The sequence below is a fragment of the Pagrus pagrus genome (assembly GCF_965226575.1).
Source record: "Pagrus pagrus genome assembly, chromosome: 1".
NCBI lineage: Eukaryota > Metazoa > Chordata > Actinopteri > Spariformes > Sparidae > Pagrus > Pagrus pagrus.
The window spans coordinates 8,430,742-8,453,342 of NC_140185.1; the positions used below are offsets into that span (position 1 = coordinate 8,430,742).

The window sequence follows — 22,601 nt, forward strand, 5'->3', positions numbered from 1 at the left end:
GGGAGGAGGAAGTCCCGTCTGGGGATCAACACATTACGGTCGATGTTCTGAGCTGCTGCTGGCGGATTTTTTTCTATCTCCTATGTTCATTAGCCATGAGGTGAATGAGACACTCGCGTCGGAGGTTTCCAACAGCGGGAAAAGGTAAAAAAATGAACTCACTTTTTCCTTTTCTAGGGAGCAGCAGAGCGTGACGAAGTTTAGCTAAGTTTACCTGTGGGGGTCTGTGAGGTGGGGCTGGTCAGGTGAGCCTCCTTCCTGCCCGGAAACATTTCCCCTGGCGGACAGATGAGAGGTCTGAACAGCTCACGTTTGAACTTCAGGTCAGGCCTACTTACTTTTAACTCCGTGGGAATATCTCATCATACATGTTGTCTACGTGTGTGTGTGGAAGGACGCTGGGTCAACTCCGACCAAAACATTTGGCAATACTTTGTTTGTAATCCACAGATTTACATACTGTGTGCAGCACGATTAAAAAAAAAAGTTCCCATGTCGAGTTAAGCAAACAACCAGAAGTTGTTCCAGTAAAAATGCTGTCGAGTCTTGTTCACCCATCAGTCATCTGCTTATACAGTCTGTGGTCCTGTCGCAAGACACACTCCTGGACACAGAAGTTGCCACTGTTGCCAAAGTTTTGTGTCATGTTTAAACAGTTGTTGTGTGGTGGCCACTGTTTGCTATGTGCCGAATGAAAGGGCAGCCCCCCATCTCCACCCAGTGATGGGTTTGAGAGACAATAATATGATTAAACATTTCATATAAACGAGATGATATTATTTGGCATTATTATTATTATTAGGAGATTGGTGTGACTTTTTCTTAGATAGCAGTCAGTCACTTTTAGGCAATCTCTTTGCAGAGGGTGGAGAGTGCTACTGTTCTGTTTTGTTTTTTATGACTTCATGCATGACTTTGGAGAAGTTGCGTTTATTATATTAAATTATATATTATTATTATTATTATTATTATTATTATTATTATTATTATAGACTGATATTGATAACTTGAGTTAATAGCTTACTTTCACGAACTCTGGATGCCAATTTATACCTCTTGAGCTCATACTTGGAGCCTGAGATGAACATCATATTGTTGGCTTGGGGTTTGTTTATGTGGTCGCAGCATGCAAAAAGCTTGTAACCACTTGAACGGTCTGCTAAAGTTAGAGATCCACTGCCACTGCAGTTTTCGTTCATGCATGATATATTTTAGCTGTTTGTTGTGTGTTTACCATAGTAAGCTTTAGTCTGGCCCCATATCAAACTGTGAAGTAGTTTCAGGAAATAGCCTCATGTCTTGTTCAGACAGGACTGTTAGGCAGTTGCACAACTTGGCCCGACGACTGTGAAAAAGCATAAAAGCTACATCAAGTCACAGTGACTGTTGCCATTTTAATAGCTTATAAAACATACATTAATATTAGAAAATAACTGTGCAGTTGGTATTTAAAAAATGAGCACATGTTGACTTATGATGTACAGTTAATGATTATCTGGTATCTGCTGTCAGAGTAAGAATTACTGCAGACTTAATTTCTGATTTTTTAACAAGTGTGTTTTCATTTCATCTTCATCATTCAGAGCTCTGCAGTTTAGATGCCCCGACCTGCAAAAGGGCTTTTATGTTTAACAACGGATTAACCCAGTATCATTTTAAAACGCTATCATCCCTTATTTGTATTCTATCAGGCATTATGTAAAATCAGTGTCTTTTATTTGGCTCAAACAGTGTTGACCCCATTTTGGACTGACAGTAGAAAAACTGTATATGCATATGCACTTTCCGACAGTCATCAGTACATGCATCAGCCTGCTCCAGTGCCTAGTAAACAAACAAACAGAATTTGCATAATTTATGGTTACAGCAGTTGACTATTAGCATGTTATGTTACTACTGTTACATACTCTGACTGTATTGTGACACAACTTGACCTCACTCATATTGTTACAGCTCCCCTCACACAAAATCTATGGAAAGTGGAGAAATATCATGAGAAGGAAATTTATTATCATTTATTAGCCAGTTAGGAAACAGGTGTACTTTATACACATCCTCCCAGTCATTAAAGCCTACTCATGTGTGTCAACACAATCCTGCATGTGTTTTTTCCTGTTAGTCATCGTAGAGCATTGTATAATAGTAAAATCATGAGATATCAAGGTTCAGTCATTGCCATTTTACAACACAGACTTGAACAATTAATTGTTGGCCTGGGAGATATGGCCTTTAAGTTATATTGCAGTATTCATGGCTATATCGGGATACACAGTATATAACTGAATGTTTTTGAAATCTCCTCAGAAACACTTAATAAACGCTAGGACTGGATGAACCCATATATATATATATATATATATATATATATATATATATATATATATATATATATATAAATTTCATATGTCACTCAAAATGTACATTGTCATAATAAATCTGCAATAGCAAGTTGCAATTCAGAGCATTTTTAGTCTTGGTAATTTTGTGTTTTCCTGGTATTGTTCTTCATCTGTTATTTGACCTCTGCACTTTTGGTTGCTTGTTTTTATCGTGATCTAGAAGGAGACAAATCCTGTTTTTCTTGGCCATCTCACTGAATTTGTCTTTACGTAAGAGAGCCAGATAAATGACTAAAAATGTGATGCAAGTGATAGTTTACTGGACAAGGTTGTCTGCAGTGCCTCCTTGAACTCTGGCTTTGTGCCTTCAGCCTTCATGTGTCCACAGATTGGGCTGGCACCAGGGATGAACTGTAAAAGGGACTTAATTTGCATTTTAAACATGCACAGACACATATATATATTTTTAAAACCAAGCTTTAATGAAAGTGTGTTTCTTCCCATTAAGAAATTGGAACGTGACCATACCTGGCCAGCTGTGCAGTCAGTTCAGTTAAATTACATTTGTTTAGTCCAGGTTAAGTCTGGCTGACCTCACTAGCTCGACTGGCAGTTGAAATTAATGTCATGGCCCACTCAGCTGTGTGGCCACATGGTTGTATATCTCAGTTACATGATTACACCAGTGCCCTGTATATGAGCAATGGACCACTTTTAATTTTTTGGGAGTAATTTACACCTCACTTTTTTTATAGTCAAATCAATGGTGCTGTGTCCTGCCTAGTTACACTTCAGTAGTACTGTGCACATGGTTATTGTGATCATCATTTTGAGCTCCCATGATGCTCTCTGTAAATCCCTTTCACTGGTGTTGTGGATCATAAGTGGACTTTTAAGGTAATTGCGACTATTCAGAGCTAATTATTGAGGTTGAAGGCTGCGAAGTGCAGTAAGAAAAAGCTCAGGTCCATTGAAGCACTGCAGTTTGTTCTCAGTCAGAGGCTGTTTGAGAATAACTCTGTCATGTAGATGTTGGGTAAAACTGACTATGCACAAAATTATTTGGCTAAAACAGCTGTCAAATTCTTCCAAAATATAAAACATTTTTCTCCATGTAGCTTCATTTCAGGACTTTTTTCATGGTCTTTCAGGAGTCATAGACATATATAGTATGTGTTACTACTTATTTCCTTTGATATTTGACCTAATTTCTTTTGGTTTCTATTCCTATAAAGTTGTTCACTCTAGAATTGAAGTTAATTGTAAGATGCTTGGTCATAAGTCTATGCAGTTAAACACCCAACAATGAGCTGCGGTGACGACAAAAGGGATACAGGCTATTAGCCCATGCAGGTGAACTGGTTTGTCTGCCATGACCAGTACCACAGCAATGACAACGACAAAGACATTCCAATTTCCACTTTTCAGACTGATTGAAGCTCACTGCAGTCCTCTTTCTCTGGATAACCAAGTTAAATGTAACACAGTCATGAATTTAGTTTCAATAGAAATGTATTTAAAGGATCTGGAGTAATGAGGTCAGGTGTGTCAAGCTTGATCTTTCTGTAGAGAAACAGTTTGATCTTTAGTTTAGATTGTCTGATCTTGATAGTTTTTTGCCTTTAACGTCAAAATTGAATGATTTCTTTTTACTGTAGTACTATGTACTGTAGTTGCCGGTGGGCAGCTCGTGCACAGTGGGTATTTGGAGCTTTTTTGCTAGCAACAGCTTCCTTTTGCGGCTGAAACAGAAACGATGAGCTGAAAGATGCTTAAACACTCCATAGCTCTGAGAGGAATGGTTTGGATTTGGTGATCACTTTTTGTGGGTTTGTAACGATGAGCAACCGCTTTCACTTAACACTGTCATTCAATCCACTGAGGCCAGTATTTGATTTTAACATTTTGTGACTCCAGTAGTAGTACCAAAAAAGACCCTGGCAGCAAGAATGCACTCGGCTGCAACCCCACCAGCCTTTTATCTATCTCAGGTCCCAGACATTGGTGAGCGTCTGTAGCTTTTAGAATTGTCTGTGTGTACCGCACCCATACCACTCATCAGCCTTTTTCTGCAGCTTTTCGACTGACTAAGCAATGTTGAATTGGCGGCAGTGAGAGAAATCACTGTGATTGGCTGTTTAGCCGAATGAATCAGTGAAAAAAAAGGAATAAGAAAGGAAAAGCCTTATTGAGCCTTTTACTGTAGAATCCATGATTTCAGCAGTTTAATGCAGTTTCTTCTTATTTTCCACCTCCGGCTGTTCCCCAGTGCCATTTGCAACACTTTTATCAGACATATTCTCGTCTCCTGCGTCACTAGTCCTTTGATGTCGGCTGTGTTTGTCTGGCCCTCGGGGGACACTAAAAGATAAATGAGCTGAAAGCAAAACATTGACTTCCCTGATTTTGTTCCACAAACAAAATCACATGTAATCACTGTATTTGAAGGTGCTACAGTCATGACATAGTGGATATAAAGACTAAAGTGAAAGGGAAGTTGAGTGTCTCTAGCTTCTGTAATGAGGCGTGGCCAGGTTTACTTACAAGAAGCATTATAATTAAATCAGTCAGATGTGATTGGAATCACAAAAGCAGGTGTGGTTTAGCAAATACAGTGCAATAGTAGTAGAGAGACACAGAGGTCTGCAGCTGCAGAGGACTGTTGGCCTCCACTGACACCACCCTCACATGTGTTGTTAGTTCAGAAGGAGAAGTATCAAATTAATAAAGTCAGACCTCAAACACATTGTTTGGAAATGTAAAAGTTTTTCCCAGCTGAAATATTAAATACACACAAAATTGTTCTGCTAGCTACCTCCCAGCTCAAGTACATTTTAATACAATGGGTGGAGTTAGCTTTGTTAAACTCAAAATCACATTTGATTTGATGTTTTATGTAACCAGCCCCAAGATGAGTCACCAAAAATAGTTGAATGTTTTGCAGGAAAAGAGACATATTTAGCATTTACAGTACAGTAACCAGTGTACATGACACAAAGACACAGGATTGTGAAATGTGTTTTTCATTTCACTGTGACTTTCACATTTTAGTCATTTTGTAACCATTTCAACACAAATCATGTTGAAACAGGAATGACTGGTAGATCATGATAAAATTGTTTACTTAGAAAAACTATTCCTTTCAGTCAGTCTTCACTTGAATGATAGTCAGACCTGCAGTCAGACCACAGTCAGGCCTTTCAGAGGACATCATCCTTTTCCTCTGCTGTCTCTCTCTCACTTTTTCAGTCATCCACCATCTAATCCTTGTATTTGGGTCAGGCTAGAGAATTATGAATCTGGGCTACAGATATCTTAGTCATTGGTTCACTCATTTTCTCTAAACAAGGTGTAGCGAAAAGAGGTTGTAGACTGACTAATTGCTGGACAAACCACTTCAGCTCACCCATTACTGTTCATACTAATATCCTGTTTGAACATTTGAATTCTTAACATTCTAAAAATATTCTGTTATCAACATGTGAAATTAGGCGTGACTTTTTAAAGTGCCTTGTCTTTAATCTCAAACTGTGTTTTCAATTTCACCCTTTTAACATCTGTTCTGTAAACACCCGCTCTTGTCTCGTTCCGTGGTCTGTCTCCTCCCCCCGACTTCCTCCACTTCCCCTTACCAGCTGATAACAAGGCAGGTCATCAGACATAGTTAATGACAATGCAAGGTCTGAGGCCACTGCTAAGAGGCTTATGGGACTATGAAAATCAGGTTCTACAAATTCAGGTTTTGTCAGAAGCAGCAGCAGCAGCAGCAGCAGCAGCACCTCTGGGCAGGTACTGCTGCTGTTTGAAATGCAGAGATCATTCAGAGAGATGACAGCTTAAAGCATTAGTGACGCATCACAACATGTACCGACTGCTTTGTCTTCTCATGGTTTGTTCATTTCATTTTGAAATTGAGATCTTGTTTTAAATGATAAGAGTGACTGTGCAGTGGATAAGCTAGATTGCATAATAGATGACTCAGCCACAAACACACACACAAACACAGACACACGCACATGCACATACACAGCCTCAGGACAGGCCATTAAGCAGTGGCTGCACTCCATAAATGAGATTAGACCTCAATCACACCATGTATTTACTGATGATTATATTAAGCAAAGCGAGAGGAGGGGAACATAGCTGTACATCATAATGCAGAGGTGCCCAAACTGAAACTTCATCATGGGCCAGAAACAAACACCAATTGTATTGTAGTGGGAAGATGCAAAATGGCACCGGGATAAGAAGTTCTCATAATCTACTGACTTACTGTGCAAAGTATCACTCTACTAGGGATAGACTGATTATCTGCTTGGCCTTTGATAATGATTAATAAAGACGTGATTTTCCTTGACCTTCATTGAAAGAGAGCGGGAGAGAGAGTGAGCGAGGGAAGGAGAGAAAGAAAAACGGAGTAGGGTCGTCACAATACCGGAATTTCTGACTTCAATACAATACCTTGGAAATATCAATATTCGATACCATGTTTGATACCTTGTGGAAAAATGTACACAACATTGAGGGCATAATATTTTAGATTTTTAAAAAAAGATAAATATAACAAGGCTGTCTACTGTGTGTTAAGCACAACAGCACAGAGAGAGCTGCTGTCTGTATCGCTGCTGTGCAAAACGAGTATTGACACAGTTTCAGATATTCAGTTTAAATATTTTTCAACGTGTCTAAACGAGATGGCTGGAAAAATACTTCCCTATTCTGTACATGTCTGTGAAATATTCTACAGATACAGATATTAAAACTGTAGTAAAATGCTGGTATGATGTCCATATGACTGACCATAGATCGTTTTCAGGTCTATTTTAGCTGAGAGCCACGCACATGTTGCTGTATATGCTGTTTACATGGGCGCTGAAATGAAAAGCAAGACATTCCCGCCACGCACACAGAGGAATTGTTTCCCACCCTTAGACAACATTTTTACTGCAAATGTCCACCGGTTCTAAATATCAGTCATCAATCTCCTTGATTACTAATAATGAGTGTTGGTATCGACCCTGAGAAAAACATTGGTTGATCCCTAAAGAGCATTTTTCCCTCACAAAAAAATAATAAAACTGCATGAACAGCAGTTTATATTACAAGTCTTTAAATAATTGTTTCACTGACGAGGCCAAATCGAACCTTCTAGTGGGCCAACTTTGGCCAGCGGGCCCCACTTCGGCCGCCCTTGTATAATGCATAGCAGCTTAATGTCATTTCATACACTGCTTCCTCTGTCCGCACAGGTCAGAGTTGTGGATGGCCAAATAAAGCAACACTGACATTTTAAGTTGAATCTTAAATAGCAGTCTGGCCAGAGTACATACTTTGTATAGATGTAGTATTTTAGCCCTAAATCATATGATACAATGCATAATGAAGAGTAAGTCTCTACTTTTTCCTCCATGTTTTATCATTATACTAGTGTTGCCAGTATAAATTACTATTATGAAGCATAACAAAGGCTTAACTGCATACACAAGTCAGCGTAATGTGCTGCATTAGTGTAAATACCATTTACAACACCTTCAAAGACGATGTGATGTGGTTGAATGATTGCAGGAGCAGGTGGGAGGAGCTTTAAGTTTACATTACTCATCCAAAAGTCATAAAATAACTTCCATACTCTGAGTAATTTCTGAAGAGAAAACGTTGTCATTGTGTCATACACACATTGTCCCATTCATGTTCACCAGGCAGTTTCCACATAACCACAGTACATGTCATAATTTACCCTTTAACCTATAGTACAACACATGCTAAGCTTGGTTCAGGCATTCAGGGTGCCATGACCATCCTCCTTGACATGTAATTTCATTTCCATGTAGTGTGTCTACATATTGACTTATGTTGAATAAGGGTCCAGTACATGGTCTTTTGTTGCTGCTCTCATATTGATTGAATTATCCTCTTTGAGGTAACATACAGTGGGATGAAAAATCAGTTAGCGTCACAGGTGAAAGATGCAGATAATGTTTAGGCATTTGCAGTCTTAGCTAGATCGAAAGATTAGATTGAAAAATGGATTGTGTTTTGTGTTGCTTGTTGAGTATTATATCTGCTGTTTATAGATCCTGCAGCAGATCAACTGAAGAGTCAATTGTGATTAAACAGCTACATCCAAATCATAAATCTGATATAAATAAATACATATTAATAATTATTCGACTTTACTTTTTTATGGTTGATAGAAAGGGACAGTAGTCTACACATATCAATTTATATAACATTTTAAAATGACACAGTAGGTGTACAATAACAGAGTTTCAATACTGTTGTGCATGCTGCCTCACTGTTGCAATTATCTAGACACAATACACAATAATAGTGACACCTGTGCTTTTCCTAGTAAAAATGTCTTCTGAATTCTTATAGATTAGACCTGGTTACATTATCAAAGTTAATACAGTTATTAATTTCAAAATGTTCAGCTGGCTGCCACAGTTTACTGCATTTGCTTTATCACTATAGTTATTCTTTTTTTCTCACAGGTAGTACATAGTGCAGTCGTAACAAGTAAAATAGTTATTTATAATTTTATGTATGCCTTTTAGAACATGAGTTCTTCTTCCCTCTTTTGATTCTATTACAAGAGCTGACAATGTGATATCTGTTTATATGCAATAGTTTCTGACATTACAGCTGACATCACATTTTTAAATATCACACTTTTGAATCATTTGTCATTGAAGCACCTGCTCCTGAGTCGAGAGCAGGTGGAGATATTTTCTGTAAATACACTGAGAGCTGACTCTAGACTAAATGTCACCACTGAGAATGAAGGTGATTGTGGTTGATCACATGTTTTAGGAATGACGTATAAAGCATTAAAGGACAATGATATCGATCTTCTCATCTAACTCTTCACCAAAGTGGCAAGTGTATTTCCCAAAATGTATGACTATTTCTTTGTGGTTTTGTTATGTTAAATCTGAAGCTACAGCTAGCAGAGTGTTAGTTTTCCAACACATCGTCTGAATGGGTCAAAAGTCAGCATCTCCCAAAACAACATGACTGTTGCAGAGTAACAGTGCCACACGTACCGGACCTTCATTGTACAGTCGTAGTTTGGTTAGGTTGAGTCAAGCAAGGTACTTGGTTAGGGGAACAACAACAGAAGAAGGCTGTAGTCTGACTGAGAACTTCCCAACCAGTTGTGAATGTCTGGAATTGTGAGAATGTGACAGTGACATTATTTATTTGCAGCTCACTGTCACTGATAGCTGTGGACAATAACTGAGTCCTCTTTGTGTCTGTTTTTCACTCTAGCTGTCAGTGATGTCCAGATCTTAGACACAGTCTAAACCTCTCCAATCATGGACTCCAAGAAGCCAGGCGTGCTGCGGAATCTCCGCCAGAAGATGCTGCCGCACCTCCTGCGAGGCAAGAAGAGCCCAAGCAAGTCTCCCGTGCATCTCGAACACACCATGGACCATCGAATGAGCTCCTCGGTTCCAGACATAAGGTACATGAGGCAGGAGTATGCTCACGTCTGTGCCAGCCCACCGCTTCAACAGTACAATGCCCCCAGCTACAGCAGCCCCTCTTCACCATTTGTGAAGCCTGCTAGAGGCCTGGGAGGAGGGGGGAGTGGCCTGAAGATGGAAGCTGTAGGTGGAGGATCTGGGAGGAGTGAACACAGACTGAGTGTGCCTGTAGACAGCACAGACTGGGCTTCCTCCCAGGAGTCTTTCAACAGTCTGTATGAGGAGGAGAAGAGCTCCCCGGAGACAATCTACGGTCCTGCTGGGGGCATGGAGCCTGAAGAGCTGGCCCTGCCTGAGATGATCACCGTCTACAGCCCAGAGCCTCCCTCTGGCGGGGTCTCCCAGGACAGCTCACAGGTAACAACACTACATTTGACATGTTGAATCAGCCTGAATAAAGGACACATCAGTCTTCCAAACATAAGCAAAGGGCTTTGTATAACGTAATCAAGGTTGAACTTCTTTATTTTCTGATTATTGGCCTCCTACTTTGGATTACTTTATCCATTTCATATAAAATAATATTGTAGATTCATTAACAGTGAGCACACTGTATTTTGTTTGTAACACAGGTAAAGAGAAAGTGTACTTAGAGAATAGAATTGGTGTCAGGTGTCTGGTGTATTTGCACAGGATGGTCAAAGTTTAACTTGGAGGAGTTGGATGAAGCTGTAATTGGAGGAACTTACAAAATCAATAGTCTACAGAAGCACTTGGCAAACTCTCTGTGTGTTTTTATACCGCCAAGGCATATATTTAATGAGTCACGCTGCCACACTGTGACACTTTAAACAGGGACAAGGATGTGGATTTGAATGTGGGTGCCATGATGGAATGGTCACATTCAGACACCTTAGTCTTAGAGAGTAATGGATCATTTACTATTTTTTGTTTTTATATTTTTTATTGTAGGCTTATTTTACGTCCTTTTAAATGTAACTTGTGCACATACAGTGTTTTATGCTTCAAAGGTCAAAGACACAGTTTTGTCCGAACTAAGAAATATATTTCATATTTGCATAAGAAAAGACATGGCAAAGGTGTAAACATGTTGTGTCACATAATATTTCCTATAGCATTATATCTACTAGTATTATGTTTTAATTTATTAGTGCATTTTTTTAAGTTCTCTCGGTCTGGATAGGATATAGTTATTAGGCTGTTTGTGAGTGAGTAGTAATCAATAAAGATTTGCAAACAGCTGAAACAGCATGTCTAAAAATGGTTCCTTGGGTTTGTAACATGACATCTGGCTCAAATTAATGAACAGCATTGGTAAATTATTGCAATTTTGTCTAAAGATCATGCTGAAATGCCTTGTAGTTTTGTGGGGTTGATGTCTAGCAGGTTGTTTTTGCTTCTTGAGAGTTGACAAAGTATTTACTCAGATGTATTTTCTGGATTCTTTTGCAAGTCAAGTTGCTAATGCACTCCTCATAGTCACTGGGTGGACCCAAACTAATGCAGAGGGCAATTACTCCCACACTGAGACGTAAAACCTCGGTACACCTTTATTTGATCAGATAATCTACTTGAGATTAAGATATCTTTAGCAAGAGAGACCTGAGTACAGCAGAAAGGAAACAGGCAGACATTTTATTATAAAAGGAAAAATGCATACAAAGAACATAGTACATACATAACATAAGAAATAGATTCAAAGACATGCATCAATGGCAGGAAGTGTTTGAGGTGAACTTTCACCAAATATTTAATATGTAAAGCATAGTCTGTGAATACTTTTGCAGTAATGTCTTTAAATAAAAATCACAGACCTCTACATTTCCCATATCATTAGACAAAACTGGACAAAAGGATTGAATGGACTGCCAAAGTCAGGGTCTGTAAACCTTTTGTGATGTAATATTGCCTTTGTATACATACAGAACAAAGTCTAGAGACACATGTGGAACCATAGTCCTGTCTTTTGACAGTCATGTTTGCTCACCAGGGTGAATATTTGACATGAAGCTCATAGTTCAGTAAATACCTTCTTCAATGGATAATACTATGAACAAAGAAAATGATACTCCCATGTAATCTCCACCTACATTACATTCCACTCAGTTGCTGTCAGAGCAGTTGCTTTCTCTTCAGATGAAAGGTGCTGCTGCTGAGTTGCAATGTGTCTTCACTGTACATCAGTTTCCAGCTTTCCTTACATTGATAACATGTAAGGAAGAGGTAGAGGTTTCATTTGAAAGTGTGAGAAAACATTTTTTTTATTCTTTTCCTCTGACATTGTTTTTTCTGTAATCCCTCAAACATTTTTTGCCTGGTGTCATTGTGGATGATGATTTGGGAGGTGGCAAGAGGAGGCATTGACACATTGGTTCTTCAGAGATAAAAATGAAGATGTGCTGATAAACAATGACAGCAAATAGTGAATGTTGTCTTACGATGGTGCACCACACCCTCAATGGTTTTACTGTGATGACATGGCATTTGGCATAGTCAGCTCTCAAGTTATGTCAATAAGCTTCTGAAACTATTTTTAACAAAATCAAAGAAAGTGAAAGTTAAACCGTCATCACTTATCCAGTGAAAACATTCTAAAGACTTTTTATCTTGCATCCTTTTATTAGTTCAGATTTGTTTTTTTTGTCTGTTTTTTCCTTTTGGATACTTTGATTTATGATCAATCTCCTGTTAAAACTGCTGACAATGTCATCAGGTTCAGCTCTAATGTTAACATGCTAACACAATAAGTTAAGATGATGAACACAGTAAACAATCTACCTGCTTAACATCAGCATGTTTGCATTGCCATCATGAGCATATTAGCATGCTGAGGTTATCATGTTCTACCACGGTGGCTCACAGAGCTGCTAGCAAGGCTGTATACTCAATACTTTTATTATAAATATTATATTAGTTAATACTGTGCTTAAATGGTCTATATTCCTAATTAACAGCTTACTACAACCAGTGCTTTTGCACCATAGCAATACTGTAGGCTAGTCAGGTCAAATAAAATTGACCTCACAGTACAGTACACAATGGTCAGTGTATAGTACACATTGTGGAAACCAGGGGGGTTAACAGGGGCACAGCAGTTCCTTTTCTCCCTGTGGCTGCAGAGCAGGTTAATCCGGTCACAGTCGCTTAAACTCTGTGCCTTTTTGAGAATTTAAAAAAACATACGGCACACAACAAACCAGAAAATCGCCCTTGTTGACTTCATTTGTGAAACAGTGTCTTTTGTAAATCCACATTTTATGGCCAAAAAACAGATGCACTTTCTCCCTGTCATGTGACCAGTCCACATTGTACATTAGGATCCAAAAGAAGAAGATTAAGTTGTGTAAAATATTATGGAAAATGCTCAGTCCCTCATGGTTTAAAGTCCACAAGGAGGTTAATGCTAAGAATTGTGGATACTTTGATGTGAACAAAAGGGCAGAAAGAGGGCAGATTTCTCTTTTCCAGAACCAGTGTATGTCCTGTGGTTTAATGCTGTTCAGTCCCCAGGATGCAGGAATTTTTAATAAATGCTCAGAGGATTTGTGCTGGTGGTGGAAATACCAAAGAGAGATCAGTTCCTGAACCTTTAACTGATCAGCAGGCTGAAACGTCCCTCTTTTCATTATGGGACTTTTCTCTTTCTCTTCAGATATTACATGATAGATTTTTAAATGAATTTATGTTTGCCTCCGCAGTATGATAATCATGATTTCAACGGTCACGTGTTAAAAGACGGGGACAACCAAAATGTAAGTGCTGCTATCCAGTTTGGGCAATTAATAATTGGTATGGGGATTCAGTGTTGTGGAACTGATGTCATTTTAATATCATTTTCCATGCTACCATGATGAAAAGGTGGGTGCAGGTGGTGTTGTTGTCTGTGGTTAAAAAGACTGTTTCTGTCAAGTGGCTGTGATCGTGTTTTGTGTTTAAGTGTCATGCAGAAAGCAGCATTGTGTTTTGGCTGACACACACTTGTGTCAAAGTTTAAGTCCAGATTATTGTGTTGTGTTCAGGTCATGATGGGACAGTAGGCAATGTGTGTGGTTCAGCAATCACTGTCTTTTATCCTGGCTTTTTAGGCCAGTCATGGTTGGGGATGCTGAGCGGGGTGATTCCAGGCTGCTGGGGTTTATTTTCTCAAAGATGCTTGTTTTGGAGTAGAGGCTTCATAGTGATTAAGTAATCCATTGCATGGACAGGAAGCATAGACGTCATATAAAGGCAGAAAGCCATTCATAGACTGTGCTTTTTGTATTCAATCAAAAACATCATCGTTGTCAAATGCACCAACGCAACAAAAAAAATGCAACATTAGGAGTAAGGGACATAATAAGTACATTCCAGTATGTGAAGAGCATGGGACTTTACAGTCATATGTCACGATGAAGAGAAAAGCCCCTGACGACTTTCTTTTTTGGGGACTAGATTGTGTTGTGATTGGGACAATGTGGACACAACAAGATGTTGACCAAAATGTGCCTGTGGTGCTGACTCTATAAAGGTCTTCTAATCTTATTTTTTGATCAAAACATTTCAGAACAAAATCTAAATTCTTACAAAAGTTTTAGATTTTTCAATTTATTTTTTTCAGTAAAAATTAGTTTTGTAGAAAAACATGTGTAGGTGGAGGCATAATGTGGTATCTAAAAAAAAAAGTATGCGGAACAATAATAACTTATTAATAAGTGGTAGCTTTATAGTTAAATATGTTTTAGTTAATAGCTATTTTATTATTAACAAACAATTAAATGCTTTATTAAACATTTATTATTAGATAATTATTTCTTTTAAATGTGCAACTGGTATTTATAATACTTTATAAATGGCTAATAATTACTGTGTAGTTTATCTGTAAACATTATTTGTATGGCTATTATAAGTCGCAACGGATGTTTATAAACCTTTACATGGCTTAATTAATGGTTATAAAGCATTTCATTGTCTGTTAACAGTGACACAACTATGAACTGAAGTTTAACTAACTATAAATTTACCGTTTATTAGTGATGGTTATTATAAAGTTTTTCCGATGCAGCTGTAGACTTGCTCACAAAGTCTAGATGTAATCAGATGTGCTATAGCAGTAATACATTAAACAATGATGATGTATTGATGTGTGTGTCCAGAGTGAGATGGGCAACGAGACTCCCGCTGTGGCAGAGAACTCCAGCTTTTCTCTGAGGTCTTTCCTGCTCACCATCAACCTGAAGGAAGGACGCAACCTGGTCATCAGGGACCGCTGTGGTAAGAACCTCATCTTACACTGCTACTACACACACACATGCTGCGTGATACTACAGGACAACAAGGAAGTGTAAAAAGGGATGCATGTCATTTTACATATGAACAGTAGACCATAAAATAATAGTGTGTGCAGTAGATCTCTCTATGTGTATTCATGTACTGTTGTTTTGCATGCAGAACGTGGCAGCTGTACAAAATGGTTAACCGTGAGGTCAAATGATTCCTAAATGGTCAGAACAAGGAAGCTGGGTAGATTCAAGAGCAAATTTGTCCAATGAAGTTTCTAATCACTTTACTTTCCTGTCCTAAAAATCTAAAAATCAGTGTGTGGTGAGAATTTTTAGTTCTTCCCTGCTAGTCACTCAACTTTTTCTGTCCATATGATTTCTCTGCCTGAATGTTTAATGAGCTCTACGGCTAATAATGCATATAGTATATCCAAAGCTGCATTCATGCCATGCTATTTAGATCTGACGGTATGTCCTCTGTAGTATATACTGTGTGCTGGTATATTCCTGTTACTTCTGACACATCGTTTAACAGTTTGTCACCTATGTCATCATTTAACGTGTGCGTGTGCATTTCTGTCCCAGTGAGTAAGTGCTACTATTGCTACTTATTTATTCTTCCACTTGTGTTCGCACCCTCATTTTCATTTGTAATCTTTAATGTGTTGTATGACTTCACACAGAGGTTCCTGGGGTAGTGTCAGATCTTATCTTTTCTTATCTGTTTTTAGTTTTCTGAACTCACCTCAAATTAGCATTTGTGCCCAGACGAGTATGCTCGTGTGTGTTTTAACTTGGACTGTCCTCGGTTTGTGTGTTTAGCCTTGGTTCGACGGCTAGGAGCGTATGTTTGGTTTACACACTGTGTTACTGGTTCCATGGACACCACAGACAGCCAGAGCAGGATTCCTCACAGCATATTAGAACCTGTCTGAGCCACACCCAGCATTCATGACACCAGGCCTTTCATTCTGGGCATGTGCTTGGATTACATACTCTCTCTCATGTGGCTTCATATTTACACAACCAGGCAGTGGGTACAGATAATGCAGGGAAAGAAAGCGGAGGAACAAGAGGCGGGAGGATTTGGTTTCACTGCATTATTGTTGAGGCCATACATCTTTTAAAAAGCAGTGCATAAACAATGCTTAATTTCGTCTGTTGGTTCAGACTATAAACACTGCAGGCGTAGCATATGTTGACAGCTGTTTTATGATTGACAGCAGTGGTTTGTTGTGTAAAAAGGGTTGGAATGTAATGCCTCTATTGTTACAGCAAAAAACAGGACATGGATGCAGAGAAGCTGATGGTCTACAAACTGCGTTGGGTAGCCTGCTGCCCTCAGCTGGTCAACTGACACAATAGATAGAATTCACAAGCTGCACCTCTTTTACCATCGAGTGAAAATGATTTCACATAGCAGCAACAAATATGAGATATTAAAGGGTAAAAACACTTAAACAAGTTAATAGTATTAAAGGAATTCAGTAGTCTTTACAGTCGCCTTCACCTGTTCTATCCACATGTGATAAAGTGGTCATATAACACAACTAAACACACAGAAAGAAATACGTCAGCTGCCGTCACTTTCCACGCTCAAAGCCGAAATGTGATTGGCCTTTAATTCAGGAAGCTGTGGTCTCATCGGCTGCGGAGGAAAAAAAAACCACTTCCTCTGTTCACACACATGAGAGATGACACTATGAACAGACTGGTCCTCACTCTTGCTGGAAACCAGTGAGTTTCCCTAGAAATTAAGAAACAAAGGGTGCATGGCTATTTAGAAACCTAGTTTGGAAATGAGAAGCGCAGTTATTTCATTATTATTCATTACAGTCAGTCACAATGAGTCAACTCTACTTTTGAAAGATGGAGTCAAATGTCAAATGTATATCAAATGTCCTGCCACCGCTTAAAGAGGAATGTTTTTGTGGCTTAAAACAAATTCAAACCTTTTCAAAATATTTTGTCTATCACTTAATTCAAGTCAAATCCTCTCACCTTATTCTCAGGCAAAATTAACACCTGTGTTATGGTTTTATGTTGAATCTGAGTAGCAGAAAGTATCTCTATCAACAGCTGTGTGTACTGGAACCCCCCAGCAGTCTGATCCCTGTGAGGAACATCTGCAAGATGAGTCAGTTACTGATCTAAACTACAATGTTTCATGTTGTATATCATTTTCAGGTACCAGCGACCCTTATGTGAAATTCAAATTGGATGGGAAAACTTTCTACAAAAGCAAAGTGGTTTATAAAGACCTCAACCCCACATGGAATGAGACCTTCTCCTTACCTGTGAAGGATCTGAACCAGAAACTGTACATCAAGGTAACTCACCTGCAAGTTCAATGCGTTATTTGCTGGAAAGTTGATTGTAATTTTATATTTTATATGTCATTATTTTATCTTGGGACAGTATCACTGTTGGGTTAATCATACATAGGAGGAGCACTGCGGTGAAGGCTTTAATGTGTTAGATTTGTAATGTGGTGTGTTTTGGTGATTGCACCTCAGGTGATGCAGCCCCAGAGCCATGCAGGTTGGCAGTGTAATTACAAGTCCAGGCATGAATTAAATGTTTTATTCAACAACTCTCGTACTGTTAATTTGCTACCACAGCACTTCACCTCAACTCAGCTGTTGTTTCAGCCACTTACCCCTCAAGCTGAACATTCATCAGTGAATTAAGTCAACTTTGAAACTTTGTATTGTAATGATTTTATGGAAACCCACAGCTGATCAGTTCCTGCACACCATTCACAGAAACAAATAACTGATAATGGTGGATGAGCTCCACAGACAGTGGACAGTGTGTCCATGATGCCCTCTGTGTCAACTGTGTGTTGGTGTTTGACATGAGACAGGTATACGACCGTGATCTGACGACTGATGACTTCATGGGCTCCACCAGTGTCACCCTGAGTGATCTGGAGATTGACAAGTGAGTGCAGTATGTGTTGGAGGCAGCTTGAATATGCATATATGTAACTTGTATATTTGATTTTTGGGACCAGATATTTGATAGTTCTGAAGCTGGTGGCAATAAATTGTATTGTATCCTCCAAAAGTCTCTTCTTCTTCTTCTTCTTCTTCTTCTTCTTCTTCTTCTTCTTCTTCTTCTTCTTCTTCTTCTTCTTCTTCTTCTTCTTCTTCTTCTTCTTCTTCTTCTTCTTCTTCTTCTTCTTCTTCTTCTTCTTCTTCTTCTTCTTCTTCTTCTTCTTCTTCTTCTTCTTCTTTTAAAGAATTGAGAGCATTATATGTACTGAGTTGGATGGTTTGTGGTTGGAAATTAAACTCGTCAGTGCTCTCTGGTGGACAAACTGTGTAATGGGGACACACTTCATTATTACATCAGACATGTCTGGTATTTCTCTACAGACATTTCTTGTTACTTATTGGCTGATTATCAAGCTCACAGTTTATCACTCATGTACAGCTGTTCAAAATGAGGAGTCGCTAAGAGGAAAGTTTTCTCCATTACATTTACTAAGTTATTTTATGTCATATGCACAGCAACTACAGTAAATCAGTTGCTGAGAATTAAACTAGTCATAATAACAATTAATTTCAGTTTGTTCTAAACCAGTTGTTCCCAGCCCTCTTGGTGTGTTCACTCTTAAAATTAAACTTTATCTTCTTGTGACCCCTTGACATTGTTTGGTGAGCACTTCAATCAAAGATTCAAATTATTTTATTTTCGTCTAAAGGTAAAAAATTATTCAGAATCCCACAAGCAAAAGTCAAAGGTAACCAAAAAAGAACAAAGAAATAATAATTTTGAGAAGCGGATATGTTATTCTGCTTTCCTGTCCTGGTATTCATCTCTCAAACCCTCAGGATACAAACGTCAAATGACAAATCTCTGACCTCAACCTGTTTAATCTTTTAGATTGAAGCTGATATTTGCTTTTCTTTTTTTTTCCAGAGTCAACGAGCTGTCTTTGCCTTTGGACGACCCAAATAGCCTGGAGGATGACATGGGGGTCGTGCTGGTGGACATGAGTTTGTCACGCAGAGACGGAGACAGCAAAAAAGGCCCTGTATGGCAAGCTCCCATATGTGTATATGTACTGCATGTTATTTAAAAGTAGGGATTCTTGTGATGCATGTACAGTATTTATTACACATTTATGTTTTCACCCATTGTTTCTGTCTATGTCCTACTAACCACAGTGTCATTTTGTTTTGCACCTAACATGCATGCTCCTGCTGGCAGCGGTGGCCCCAAAAACGAAAACGAAGTGTTAGGGTAAGGCATGATGGAGGGAACACACTGAATAGACACAAAGTAACATTTACTTTGGTCAGATATCTAGAAGATGTAAACAAGAGAATTCATCAAATCCAGGCTAAAATAACATAGTGAAATATAGAGTCTCCGTTAACATCTAAATGAATGAATCCTTGTTAACATCCCATCATGCTCAGGGAACGACCTCCTTCACCACAGTTCAGAGTAATCAAACAGCTGCAGTGTCTGCTTATAGACCAACATTGTATTAAGATCATTACTTCTACCTGTACTTAGGTTGATCTGAGTCATTTTTGTTTCATTGCACAAGAGGGCAGCACATCACCACATTCTTTTAAAAATAAATTGTGTGTCTTAATTAGGAAAAAACGGCAGCAAGTTTTTGAGGTATACATTTAACAAAGTCCTTCACTGCCGACTCAATACACAACATGATTTGAGTATCTGTGGCCTTATGTTACCTCATAGGATAAGTCTGCTGATAAAGTATATTCCCAATATTGTCAGCAAATCTCATGAAAAGACCAAAACCAACAATGAATTGATTCTACTAATGAGTATTGTTGGTGTATTAAAATATGCTAACGTCCCTGAAATATGCTGATGAAGGTTCTCAGTCATCCAGGTCATGGTAATGTTGTGCTATATCGTAGGAACAAGCTTGAAATACCTAGTTCCTCTGTGCCATAGAGCTCAATTATTATCTTAAAGCTGTAAACTCAATAGACATGGGCACTGTAGTCTATTCTGAACTGGTCCCACATACATGGTCCTGTTGATGCAAATAATTTTGTTGAATATTGTTTTGCCTTTTAAAGTGGGACTTTAAAGTATTTAATGCTAAAAAGGTTTCATTTATGGGATAACAGGAAGCTAAAACATAGTATAAGAATACTCCCCAACAAATATAATATCGGTATTGGCATATATGTTCTCTGCTCCGATATGAAAAATCTCTTCTTCTCACTTTTTAGAGATTATAATGGAAAAAGTTTCTAGGGATAATTTATAATTGTTAAATTCCCAGTGCACTTATCTTGTTCAGTGCACTGCTGTACTGTTTAGATGATAACGTTTAAACTGTAAAGTATCCTGCCTTCCTTATTTATCTTTGTCATGACTGTTTAATAACCACATTTGAGGAACCGTTGCAAAACGTCGGTATATTGGCTGAAATTGATATCAGAATCTTTTACTTCCTAATATTAATATCAGGATCAGCCCCAAGTATACAGTCTTGGTCAGGTGTTAATAGTAATATCTATCTAAAGTATTCTAGCAGTAGCCAGAATAAGCTACTGGTCATACCAGCCCTTTAAGGTTGCAGTAGCAAAACCCTCGAGTACAAGGCTGTGTTTCATTGCTACGAATGTATAAGTAGAAGACTGTGTTATTTCTTATTACAAAAGTCATAAAATGGTTCTTTACAATTAAACTATTTGTAATCCCCCTCTTTTTTGTTATTAATGGGAACCAATGGGCCACAGAGTAGGGACTTTGAGAAGTAGAGGGTCAAAATAACTCACTTTTGGATTAATTTGTGGAGGGGTTTATTCAGTCGATTTGTTGGCAATAACAAAAACAAAAAACAAACACTATTCCAGTTTTATCTATTAAATGAGTCTGATCATTGTGTTCTGACCTCACTGAGGAAATATTTTCATACACAGATCAGCTGCTAAATGCATGCTTTTTTTTTTTTGCTTATTATGTCATTTTCTGTACACTCTCTCCTCTGTAGTGCATGAGCATGAGTTGGGCAACTCTTTCTGAGATGCTTGAACCACCACATCTGGCATCTTTGCTCACTCCTATGATTAATCAAAAAAACCCTTTCGTATTCGTCTACATGTTAATGGATGGAGTTCCACACGATTCTGTGGTTGGAGGTTGTTTGCATTACTGAGCGGGTGTACCTTTTATAAAGGGGCTGCTGAGTGCACCTTCCCCTGTTGCTTCAGATACTTACTGTTCTCTGCCCAGTGCTTTCACTGCAGCCTGTTAATTAAAACTGGATTTTGCGCCCATGCATGCAGCAGAACGAAGTCAGACAGGACGTCAGTGACAGCTTCGTCTACATTAATTGAATCTGGGTTAAATGCATCTCCCTACAGCGCTGTGTCTTCATGTAAGCTCAGCTAATTATCTGAGAATATGGCTCCCTATTATATATGAAAGAGAGGCACTGCTCTGCATTGTAGCTACTGCAGGCTTTACCTAATCTCTCAGTGAAATGAAATGAACAATTTCAGTCTCTTTTCACTGAACAAGAGACATAATATGGTCTCATTCAGCCATCTTGCAGTTGTGCTTTTTGTAATATCCACAGCACTGATTTGCTGATCAACTGCTTGTTGATATCTTATTTAAGCTTTATATCAGTTAGTATAGGTGTAAATGTTTAGGTAAAATCCCCCTCTCGTCATGGTACTGTTTTATTTTATTTCTTTTCTGTATCAGCTCGATGCATGTATGTTGGAAAAGAGAGATGAGTGCTAAAAAAGTAAAAATAATTTGACTTAGAAGTATTAAGTATCTTAATATCTCATGCAAGTTTTCTATTTGTATTCCAAAACTCTCTTTTCCGCCTTACCCCTTCACTCCTTTGTTTCGAATCCCTCTCCTGCAGGCGGGAGGCAGTTCTCCGAGCTTTCGTCTGTCAGAGTCACTGAGGAAAAGTCAGCTGTGGACCTCTGTTGTGTCAGTGACTCTGGTCGAGGGTCAGGAGCTGCCGCTGGACTCTCAGGGAGGTCAGCTCTTTGTTCGCTTCAGACTGGGAGAGCAGACATACAAAAGCAAGGTACTGGATGGAGGACTAATGCTTTTCATCTCCTGCACTCCCCTCCTCCTCTTCCTCTTGAATTGTCTTTGTTACTCTGAATTCCTCTTCTCCCCTCCACTCCTTCTTCTACTCTTTTCTTCTCATCACACTCCCCTTCCTCTGCTCCTTTTTTCTTCTTCGCCACAATCTGAACCTTTTATAAAAATATATATAATTTAACCCCTTTCTTTAATCTCTAAACTCATGTTTTTCTTCTCTTTTCTTGTCATTTCACCTCTTCTTTTGCAAACGTTTTTTGCAAAATAATAGAAGTGTTTCTCTAAAACTAGACATTTTTTGTTTCAAGTATTATCATGTACACTGTGTCGACAGTGACTTACAATTAATATAACAGTACTATGATCTATCCGGAAGTGCAGATGTTAGGCCCGAATGTCCTTATGGATGGATAACCAGTATGTGCCATGAAATGGCTGAGCTGTATTCACTGCTCATCCTGGCAGCTGCATGATGTCTG

At 38.6% G+C, this 22,601-nt stretch overlaps 1 protein-coding gene across 4 annotated transcripts in view; it reads left to right on the plus strand.

Moving 5' to 3' along the window:
* Positions 1 to 22,601, plus strand: part of mctp2b (multiple C2 domains, transmembrane 2b) — a 40,982-nt gene continuing 18,381 nt past the window's right edge. Inside the window, exons 1-9 of one of the 4 annotated variants that reach the window (XM_084358950.1) lie at positions 1 to 323; positions 9,612 to 10,186; positions 13,489 to 13,542; positions 14,923 to 15,040; positions 17,236 to 17,378; positions 17,915 to 17,991; positions 18,976 to 19,090; positions 19,267 to 19,299; positions 21,932 to 22,102. In XM_084358950.1, the coding sequence (XP_084215076.1) occupies positions 9,659 to 10,186; positions 13,489 to 13,542; positions 14,923 to 15,040; positions 17,236 to 17,378; positions 17,915 to 17,991; positions 18,976 to 19,090; positions 19,267 to 19,299; positions 21,932 to 22,102 (1,239 nt within the window). In that variant the 5' untranslated portion in view covers positions 1 to 323; positions 9,612 to 9,658. The remainder of the gene's footprint in view (positions 324 to 9,611; positions 10,187 to 13,488; positions 13,543 to 14,922; positions 15,041 to 17,235; positions 17,379 to 17,914; positions 17,992 to 18,975; positions 19,091 to 19,266; positions 19,300 to 21,931; positions 22,103 to 22,601) is intronic. The other 3 variants (XM_084358949.1, XM_084358951.1, XM_084358952.1) reach the window with 3 other exon arrangements.